Source organism: Labeo rohita, chromosome 14 (assembly GCF_022985175.1).
Source record: "Labeo rohita strain BAU-BD-2019 chromosome 14, IGBB_LRoh.1.0, whole genome shotgun sequence".
Classification (NCBI taxonomy): domain Eukaryota; kingdom Metazoa; phylum Chordata; class Actinopteri; order Cypriniformes; family Cyprinidae; genus Labeo; species Labeo rohita.
In genome coordinates, this window is record NC_066882.1 from 7,332,455 (window position 1) to 7,344,175 (window position 11,721).

The 11,721-nt window shown below is 38.0% G+C and overlaps 1 protein-coding gene across 1 annotated transcript; it reads left to right on the forward strand.

Moving 5' to 3' along the window:
• Nucleotides 1-720: 720 nt before the first annotated feature.
• fgf20b (fibroblast growth factor 20b) lies at nucleotides 721-4,072 on the forward strand. The gene is made up of 3 exons (XM_051127503.1): nucleotides 721-1,329; nucleotides 1,711-1,814; nucleotides 1,990-4,072. The coding sequence occupies exons 1-3, from the start codon at nucleotides 1,062-1,064 to the stop codon at nucleotides 2,233-2,235; spliced, it is 618 nt and encodes a 205-aa protein (XP_050983460.1). The 5' UTR covers nucleotides 721-1,061; the 3' UTR covers nucleotides 2,236-4,072.
• The last annotated feature ends 7,649 nt before the right edge of the window (nucleotides 4,073-11,721 follow it).

The window sequence follows — 11,721 nt, forward strand, 5'->3', positions numbered from 1 at the left end:
ATATATATATATATATATATACTTTAGAAGAATTTGTAGTGAAATAAGTGTAAGTAGTAATAAGTAATATACAATTTTATATGTATATTATATTGTGTATATATACACATATAGATAGATAGACAGATAGATATCTACAATAGGAAATTTACAAAATATCTTTATGGAACATGATCTTTACTTTAAATCCTGATCCTAAATCCTGAAAAAATGATCATTTTGACCTATGCAGTGTATTGTTGGCTATTGCTACAAATACCTGTGCAACTTATGACTGTTTTTTGGTCCAGGGTCACATACTGTCTGTTGTCTATTTTGTATATTTTTGTTTTTGTATATATTTTTATTAATGTAACTTTTATTAACTTGTTTTATTCTCTGTCATTCTGTCTTTTTTATTTTTTTTTATTTTTTTATTTTTTTTTGGAAAGAGCTAAACATAATTTCCAGTGTAGCATTATTCAGAGTATTCTTCATGTAGCATTCTTATGCTCCCACGTGATATTGATGGTTTTTAAGTTGTACTCCACTTGTGCGACAGATACATATGCAGCCCACAATGCAAAACCTGACTCACACAAACACAGACATAAACTAAAACACACACAGCTGAGATTGTGCGCAAAAACTCAAGGCTGGACCAAACCGATGTCCCGCCCACAGAAGCCCGATCTCTGCACCTGCCCCGCGCGCACAGCAGCCACTCACTGCGCAAAGCACTTCCCACAACAACACATACCTGCTGCCTCATACCTGCTCCACATTTATTCATGTCAGAAAGCACCACCGGCCAACATGTGGGCAAGGCATGAGAGCAGAAATTAAAGGATTTGCCTGAAGTCAGTTCTTTGCAGTGACTAAGTTTCTTGCCCACTGGATATGTCTGTATAGCTAATCTACAGGAGTCAAGTGATATTTCATATGCGCTCAGCATGGATCCACTACAAGTGACGTGCTCGCATGGATATTATTCGTCGTAACGTATAGCTTTGGACGATTGCTTCACCGTATACATCTAGATCAAGTTTCCCTGACCGGATCGGAGATTTGCGAGGGCAGCTATGGGAGAGATCGGGACGTTTTTACAGAGCCTGGAGGGTTTCGGACAGGTCGGATCACAGTTCTTCCTACCACCTCTAGGAGAAAACCTCGGGCTGTTGAATGATCATTTAGTTCCAGCAGAGAGACTGTCACGGAGCACCTCCGCAGATCTAACGCACTTGAAAGGGATCCTGCGGAGAAGACAGTTGTACTGCAGGACTGGGTTTCACCTTGAAATACTCCCGAATGGCAGCGTGCAGGGCACAAGAAAGGACCACAGTCGATTTGGTAATTTCACACTTTTCAGTTTTCAGCATGTTTGATTTGTTTAAACAGAAAGTCAGTGATAATATGTACTCACTTTGACCGTGCGCTTTTAAAAATACGGGTTCTCCAGAATATATAGTTCTAATAGGCTAACTTAAAGTTGTTCTGGTCACTTTTAAGGAACCCACAAATTAAATACCTTGATATGAACAAGATAAAATATAACATGTTTAATTTCTCAAAAACTTAATTTTCCGAAAGTTTTATTTTTAATTATATTTAACTGTATATTAGTCTGTGCAGTGTACAGATGGAAATGCATTGCATTTCAGCTTTCTAACAATATGCGACCAGGGTTTAGACTTCAAAGAACATCTGAACAATTGGTTTATTCTTCTCCAGGTATTTTGGAATTCATAAGCCTTGCAGTTGGATTAATAAGCATCCGTGGAGTGGACAGTGGACTCTATCTTGGGATGAACGAAAAAGGAGAACTTTACGGCTCTGTAAGCAAACTTTTACCCAGTTTTGATCTTCTTTTTTTACCAGTAACGATCTGCATGATTGCTGTTCTTATTCAAGCCCAGTAGATGGCATATATGTTTTATCATTCTGACCACCTCTGTTTGTGTTCTTGATTATTGCATGAATTATATCACTAACATGTTTTTTGTTTCTCAGGAGAAACTCACAGCAGAATGTGTCTTCCGTGAGCAGTTCGAGGAGAACTGGTACAACACGTATTCTTCCAATCTCTACAAGCATGGAGAGAGAGGAGCACGATACTTCGTGGCTCTCAACAAGGACGGCACGCCGCGTGAAGGGACAAAATCTAGGAGACACCAAAAGTTCACTCACTTTCTTCCAAGACCTGTGGACCCTGAAAAAGTTCCAGAACTTTACAAAGAAGTGCTAGGACACAGCTGAGACCATCCGTCCCAGTTAAGGGGTGGAGATGCTAACAGGGTCCAAACCTGAGATCTGCTCTGGAAATGCACTGGCCAGTACTGACGGTGAAGACAACAGACTCCCTACGTGTGAAAGCCAAGTTGCTGACTAGTAGCATAACATGTCCATGAAAACCAAAACTGAGGGTTTTGGATGTTTTAAACATGGTGCTGCTTTGCTCCGGAAATATTCGATATGGGTTAAGAAGGACTTGAAGGAACAATGCGTACATGATGCTCAGAGATGACAGAACTGGGACGGTGGAGAACAGGAGATGCCATCTCACACGATGTTATTTATACAGTTCTTGATACACATATTTATTGTATGTATTTATTTATTTGAAATATAAATATATATTTTTACATCTAAAAGTAGATTTGTTTTTATTAGACCAAGCTGTAGAAGGTGCTTTGAAATAGTGGCAAAGCTGTTCTTTTTATATGACGGAAGCTGTACAAGTTACTCATTACAACTGCTATGATATTACGGAGGGAAAGAAAGATTGTCATTTCCTTTTGCAAATGTATGAAGAATGCCATGAGACTCTGTGATTTTAATAGATTTGTTTCAAGCACGATTTCCCAGAATGGCATGCCGCACAGTACATTTTACAGGCCATTAAATCAAGTATTATCATTAAAAAGCTTGTTTTGTTTGACATAATTTCTTAATTTTGAAATTATTATAATCTGAAAAATGACCCAGTTCTAACTGACATGACAACTGTAGATTCTGAAATGCACCAAAACTAAAAAATGAAAATTAAATGAATAAAAAAGAAACAGAAAGGGAAAAAAAACTAGAAATCAAATGTGTCTTCTTTTTAAGGGGACAATTCACCCCAAAATGAAAATTGTGTCTTCATTTACTAAATCTTCTTTCCTCTGTGGAACACAAAAGAAGATATTCTGAAAAATGTAATGGTGACCAAAACTGTTTGGTTACTGCCATTCTTCCAAATATCTTCTTTAGAGTTCTGCAGAAGAAAGAAAGTCACGTTTGGAATGACTTGTGGGTGAATACATTTTCATTTTTGGCTGAACTATCTCTTTAAGCTGCTGTTTAGCCGGGACCCAGGGCTGTCTTGCACTCATCAGCATCAACGTTCTTTTGCGAGACCTTCTCAGGTAACAGCTACACAATGACTGAATCAGAGTGAAATAAAAACTGACCTTTTCTTTTGGGTCAAACCCAAAGTTAGAGTAATCTCAGTTGATGCTTAGTAATGAATACATCAGGCAAAGTTATAAAACGAAAAAGCGTCTGCTGTGCACTCTGTGAGAATACCAAAAAAATTAAAAAACACTTTTCAAATAATATTTTAATTCTTCCTACATATAAACTCCAAGGATTTTGTGTTTTCTTTGAAGGATAGTACCAGCATTTTCGCTTGAAACCAGGCAAGAAGATTTAGGGAAGATGATATGAGATTTAAACGCCACAGGCTAAACGTTCCCGAATGTTGTTTAATGGCTGAATGAGACATTTCCACAACAATGACTAAAGAGGCACATCTATACACAGTTTCTAAACGGATGAGAGGACATTTTATGTTGAAGCATGAAGATATAGTCTGTGATCTCAGTATCTCTGTGATGGTGAGCCAGGCTCTGTCTTAAGATGGGAGTGTACCTGAAACTTTTGTGGGATTTTCCCCATCTTAAAACCATAGAGTGATTGTTAACAACAGATATATGAGGGTGGAGAATGAGTGTGAATATATGAGCTTCACTCCATTCAGAAGTGAAATATAAACAATTGTAAAAATTAAACCACAATTGCTCTGACTTCTATCATCGGATGTAGTTTGTAAAGCGTGGCTTAACAAATAAAAAGTCAATGTTTGCCCACGTTTTATGTAATTGGTTTTTTTTTTTTTGTGCAAATGTCATAGTAGCTATTAGGGCACCACTTTAATGGAAGAGAGTTCGTGTCACGAAATGCTCCCTGGCACTTGAAGAACCAATATTTTTCTGTCTGTCTGAGTTGAAATAGATGCCTTTGTCTGTCCTTCTAGCAGGTGGTCTGAGGCACTTTACAGGCAACACTTAAATCCTTCATCCATGCCCTCTCTCAGCCCTGCCTCATGCACTTAATGGATGCACCCTTATTTTCATCACCTCAGACGTGGCCTCAAAGAGCTCTCAAAGAAACCCTATCAGATAGGTGTGTGTGTGTGAGAGAGAGAGTGGCATGGGTCCACAGACAGGTGTGTAAGTGAGGGATCTGTCTCTGTGGCCCAATCAGACATTGCAGGTGTTCCCACAGCACATGTCAGCATGTCCCGGGTCTCTGATCTTCAAGGCCCTGTGTTTGTCAGCTGCGAAAATGGGGCGGGTGTTCATGCAAACCCGTGGAAATACAGCCTCGGTAGCTTTGTAGTCCGTGTGGATTACAATAGTGCATAATTCATATCTTTACAGACTGGGGGAAGTGGCAAAGTCTCACCTGGTGTTTTAAGTTGTAGTCTCAGGGCAGATTTGTGTTTGCACAAGGGTGGCGTCGGACAACATCCTCAGCAACTGTTTATCGAGAGCCCGTTTGCGTAAATTACCTCTTTAAAGCCAAAGGACATTGCTGAACGATTTTTGTGCATTTATTTGATCAAAACTACAGTAAATGTTGACTGTTAACTATCTGAAAATATTTTAAAATGTAATTAATTCCTGTGATGGCAAAATTGAATTACACAAGTTATTTAATATGTAATATTGTTTCACATAGTTACTAATTTCTGTGTTTGTGATCAAATAAATGCTGCCTTGGTGAGCATAAGAGATTTCTTTCAAAAACAAAAAATCTTAAACGCCAGGGAGTATTTTGTGACATGAACTCTCTTCTATTAAAGCGGTGACCTTATAGCTACTATGACATTTGCACAAAACAAAGTAAGTATTTACATTAAAACTTTGGGAAACATTGACTTTTCACGGTATGGTACTTTACGCTACGCCTACATTGTCCACCGGAACACCACTATCTTGTGTACGTGTGTATAACTATTAGCAGAATCTAGAGATTATGGTTTATAAAGTTTTAAATATGGATATTTTTCTTTAGAAAAAAATCGATTCGCTTTAGCAGGCCTTTATTAACCCCCTGGAGCCATGTGGAGCACTTTTTTTAGGATGGATGGACGCAGTTTATTGGATTTCTATTGGACGATTGAGTGTTTTTACAACACGTCATCAGTCGGCCATATTGGTGGCACTGAACGTGCAACTGAACTGAACGGAACATTCAAATTTTGCTAATTATTGCTAATGAAAATGGTCAATTATTGTCATGCTTTGAGCTGTACTAATCGGTTAGACCGGGAAACACATTTGGAGTACTACAGACTGCGCCAAAGGTTATAATAAATAAAGGAGAAGAGTGCAAAAAACTGTCTGAGGAACAAAAGGCGTTTGTGGTTGTCCAAACTGAAGCAAGACTTACAGGGCAAGATTTTTGACAACATTCATTTTGTTTTTATCATTTCCGAGTCAGGTAGGTGAAATATTAGGCTGATATCTTAATTAATACTGCTTGTACGTGTCTTTACAGCCTATTACCTTTAGTTTGTCAAAATATTGCGTCCTTTCCTGGTTATTAAGTCCTTCTCTATATGATTTAGCAGCGTCCACACTTTTTTCCATGGTTTAGACAGCATAAATTAGCAGAACAACATATTCAGTAGTAGATTAACTGTGCAGTCAGTGCTGTTGTTTACATTCGAGTATTTCCAATATGGCCACACATCTGGGTAACTGACCAAACCATGATGTAAATGCAAACTCCCTATTGAATAATACCAGTGCCAGCACTTTAAAAAAAAATAAAAATACCTCCGATTGTATTCATTTCAAAGAAGAAAGTCATATACACCTAGGATGGCTTAAGGATGATTAAATCATGGGGTAATTTTCATGTTCAGGTGAACTATCCTTCTACTTATTTGAAGGATTATATACACAAATGTGCAATGCTACTTTAAAACTGGAATCTTAGACTTTTTTTTAAACATAACACTTTTCAATACATCGAAAGTCAGTGATTACTGGGAATGTCGAAATTACTTCAAAACGTTGGTGCTGATAGCCTCGTGGTTAGTGCGCTGACATATACAACACATCAGCACTCACGGTGACCTGAGTTTGAATCCTTCCCCGAGGTCCTATGCCAATTTCACTCTCTTCTTTCTACCCAATACTTCCTGTTGTCCCTTCACTGTCCTGGGGTGCGTTTCCCAAAACCATCGTTAACCAACTATGGTCGCAAGTTCCATACCTGGTGAAAAAACCAGCATATGCTTGTAGGTATGTTTTGATGCTGGGATGCTGGTTAGGTAGGTTTTGATGCTGGTTTAAGCTGGTCCTTTGCTGGTTTATGCCAGGGGTCGTTACCAACATAGTTCAACGATTCTGTGTTTCCCGAAACCTTAGTTCAAACGAACATTCGCAAACAGCGTCACAAACTTACGTGGTTGGAATTACAGATCTCGACCTGTGGTTAGAACCATAGTTCCTTGTTAGTAAGACATATGGGCTCAATAAATTATGCTCTTGGGCGCATTAAGCAAGCTAACATGCAGTACAATCTATATCGTTCACTCAATCTAATTATAAATGCATTTTAATCTATGTATTTTTAAGCTTCCTCTGCAAGTGCTGTTTTTTGATGCACATAAATGCATGCACATAAATGCCTAGGGAACCCCGGAGTATGACGTAAGAGGGAACCCGCGATGAATCAAATATCAAATAAAGCGAAATGACAGGGAACAAAAAATAGTAAATTAGTCATCAGTTACCATGTTCAATATAGCTGCATTTTAGAGATCTCTAATCAGTTAAATAACATAAGTTTTTACTCTTTGACATCATTAACAACGGCCCTACATTGTTGAACTAATGTGGTTTAAACGACGGAGATGCGACCATGTTCGGGAAGCAGTCGTTACTAGCTAGTTATTTTCCACAGCAATGCATCGTACTATGGAGGTTAATGAGAGAGTTACGTCGTTGTACGGGAAACGCACCCCTGTCTGATTAATAAATTAATAAAACCCAAACATATAACTTAAAAAACAAACAATTACTCCAAAATGAGCAACATTAAAGATTCATAAAACTTGACCATATGACTTTTGCTCACCTTGATGTATTCACAACAGTTCATGAGAAAAAAGTGGTGTTAAATTATTTAAAAATGGCTTTTCTGAGTCAAAATATGTTTGAAGAAATAAGAAATAATTCAACAGTGAATGAACTATATTTAAGGTTTCCAGATGATTCTTCTGTGTAGGTGTAGAAGAGTTAATAACAGCCTTTCACATCTTTTTGGCACATCACCTTGCTGCATTTTGCACAGTATGTCTTACCACTCCTTGAGTATGCAATGAAGATGTAATGTTTTTATATTGACTTTTGACTTTTAAGCTGTCAACTGCAGCTAAATTGTTGTTCTGCTGTTTGCATCACTATGGAGACATCAGGAGCAACTCACACAATCCAACTAGTGGTTACGCATTTTAAGACTCTTTTAAACACCTCTTACAACGTTGTATGTCTTTTTCTATCATGTATTTAGGAACGGCCAATTTCTAAACATATCTTTTGCAAATGGATAAACAACAGGCCTAGTTCAGAGTGTGAAAATGAATGTTAAAACCGAAGACCATAATGAGCAAAACAGCTCAGATCAATCTAAAAACTATCATTTCGAGCGTCTCTGCAGTAGACTTCACATCTTCTGAAGGCTCTTCCCCACCCCCAGACTTTTTTACGGAGACCATCTCACATCTGCTGAGCAAACTATTCCGATTCTCCCAGAGGGAGCCGGATCTGGCCCTCTCCTTGGCCCATGTGTCCATATTATAAAGCCACAAATTAGCTCTTGACATTTGGGCACCATAATTGCTCCTCAAAAGCATGAGGCATCAATTAGGCTCCCAGCAGTGTGACAGCTTATCCCTATAGGACATGTCTGATCTGAGGACAGAAGCTACTCATGGCCTGAAAATTGCAGCCGTCAGAAGTATCAAGAGATATTCGGTGACTTTAAGAAACGAAATGGGAACTTTTTACCTTAATAAGACAAACCAGCCTTTGTTTTGTTTTTTAAATACTCATAATAATCATATTCCACTATTTATTCATCTGCTATACAAATTCATCTTAATTTTGACATGCAGAAGAAATGTTTTTCAGTGTCCACCATAGGTGTTTTTGATTCTCAGCAAGCTTTTCCCACAAAGCTCCCTTAACCCAAAGGTCAACACAAAGGTCAATTGGTTAATTTCCATACTTTCCACCCAAAACATTCTTAAAGCACTCTGAGTAATTCAATCAGCAGCTGGAACATGCAATAACATCCTTGAGTGAAAAAGAAAATCATTAGTGTTTGTTTTACATGCTAATACAAAAACAACTGTGAGATTAACACTTTGCAAACCAGGGTCATTATTTGAAGAGGTCAATGAAAAATTTTTAGATTTATTTGTGAAAACAGAGTTTGCACAGTCCGCGAAAAGCATGTGCAATGTACACTCAGTGCTAGCAAGTGAAAGTGGAAATGTGCATTGTTGGCCATAAGTGAGGCGGAAAATTGCTAACCCATTTGTCATTGTGCTCCTTGATGTAGAGGTCAATCAGTGGATTCTTTCATGACAAGCCTGCAGAATTGAATGTTTTTCCATGGCCTCACCCTTTCACACCTGGACTGCCAGGTAAAATAACAAAACAAGAAGAGCGCAAAATAAAGGAGGGTTTAGCAGAGCACTGCCTTGTAGGCCAAGGAAAACTGATAGGCGAGAGGAATTTGTCATGCTCTGTGTTCAGTTTGCAATGAATAGAGTGCAAAACCTGTGATTTTGTCACTAAATCTTTTTCCAGCATGTACTGTTAGCATGCAGACATTAAATGCTTTGGCCTTAAACCCCAAGGGCACGAAAACAATCAAAGGGACTCTCTATCTGTTTGTGTGGTCCTCTATAAACTCATTACATCGATGAGGATGTTGAGAGATTACTTCGCTTTCTTGGCTCAGCATTAAAGCAGTTCATTCATCATGTGTTTTGTGCCATACATTCCTGATTAACTTTAATTCGGTTCCTGCTAGACTTCCTTTGCATTCAAGGGTGTGAGGAAATTTCGGTTTACATGACAAATTGCCCGTTGTCTAAATGCAAATATCTTTGATTCCCCTTAATAACCCCATCAGAACCTATTGACGTCTCTTGAGGGGAAATTATTTCCGCTTGTCAAGCACTTGTCTGGATTCCACTTGCCTAAATCAATAGTCTCCACCCTTATTGGGATGGTGGTTGATTTTGTTGCTGGTTGAGAAATCAGTCATCGCTTCGAGCACTTATTCTCTTACTATTCTAAGAAAAAAAAAAATAATTTTGTTTGGTAGTACAAGCAGTTTCAAAAGAAAATAGTGAATTTCAGTGCAATTAATAAATATTTAAACATAGATATCTATAGAGTATGCTTGTAAGAAAAATGGACGTAAAAGTCATCTATGAAAAACATATATGAGCAAACAAACATCACGCTCCTGACAGTGATTGTTATGGCTGAGTTTAATTTAATGAAACCAAAACACCATATGTTATGTTGCTGTCTTTTTCGTCTACATCATCGTCAGCTGTAGTGGCACCTGAAATCCAGAGGATGTTTTTACTTGGTGAAATCCCATGTGTAGAGTTTTGGTTTCTTTGACATGGCCTGCAGTGATCATATATACAGAGATCAAAGCGTAAATATCAAAAAGAGCGGCCACCTGTCAATGTGTACATATGCAATTAAAATGCTCCCATCAAGACACTTTATAAATCATAGGGCTGAACACTGCAGGTTCTGACAAGACATCAGACGTTTATGAAAACACTATCAGAGGCAGCATGGGAAGATGACTGAGGGGGTCAGAGGTTAAATTATCACATCCTGATGATATTATCACTCTTTAGGCTAGTTCTTGAAATAAAATGGTAGATTTGTGACTCAATGAATATTTTACTGAAGATTTGCTGTAATATTTGATAAGCAATAATTAATCAGATATATATTTATTTGCAAATGAAAAAGTCAGATATTTGTTTGTTTGTTCATTCAGCGGACTGTTTAATCCAAAGCAATTTTTAAATGAGCAACAGTACAAAAATGTGATTTATTACATGAGAAGCCAAAAGTGTTCCGGTAGCTCAAACAGGTGAAATCTGTTTTCCACCAAATCCATGTATTGACAAGTTGTTTTGGATAAAGGTGTCTGACAAATGAGCGTAAATGCATGTTAATGTACTAAAGTACAAAGTTGTAGTTACAAAATAATACTACACTCCAAAAAACGCTGGGTTAAAAACAACCCAACTTGTGTTATTTGGCAACCCAGCGCTGGGTAAATATTGGACAGAACACTTGCTGGGTTATTTTGACCCAGTTGGTTGGGTTAAATGTTTTTACCAAACATGCTGTGTTATTTTATTTAAGTCAACTTAAACAAGAACGCATGGACAAAATACAAGACAAATAGAATTTATTTGGGTGAATACAGCATAGTTTACAATTTTACATACCTTTAAACTCCTTCAACAAGCATTTAAGACATAAAAATGTACCATTTAAAAGTAGCATTTTAATTTTAGTGTATTCAGCCGTTCTCTGTAATCGTTTTTTTACCAAAATATCGTTAATTCTCGTGCCGGTGTGTTGCCTCTGACGCAGTAAAGGGCTGCTGTTCGCCGGGTTAACTGCGAACTTCAGATCGTGCCCTCACCTTTCACTCACAGCTGAAAGATGCCATGACTGACTCCAAAAACTGCCCATAAACAAACAGTACTGACATTAGAGAACATATTTTAAGATTAAACTCAGTACAATAACGAATAACATTTATTTTATGCAAGGCAAAAGACCATCCTGCGAAACAACCCGCTGCTGACGCAGCTAACTGACATCTTGTCCTTATGTTGCGTTGCATAAAATAATACAATTTCTAACACAGTAAAGCCTTTCTAAATTAAATATAATGTATACAAACTGTTATTTTGCTGCAGAAGTGCACCAAATCGGCGGCGCTGAGAACCGCTCTCTCCTGTAAAGGATTCAGAAAGCTCTGACTGTAACTCAGCATCTGGGTTGTTTCGTCAGAGACAGGCTTAACCCAGAGGTTGGGAAGAAAAAAATAACCCAGCGTTAAAAATGACCCAGCAGCTTAGTTACAGAGAAACTACCCAGCGCATGGGTAAAAAATATTAAAAATAACCCAAGAAAATGACCCAACAAGCTGACCCCAGCAACTGGGTTAAAAAAATAACCCAGCATTTTTCAGAGTGCAGAAGGTTTTTGATGAATAAAGAAACAACACTCATTTCAAAATGTCAGTGAACGTGCCAGCATCCCTCACCTCTCCTACACATACCTCAGAGTAAAAGAATATACAGGACTCGATTGTCCAGAACATATTCAACAGTGGCTG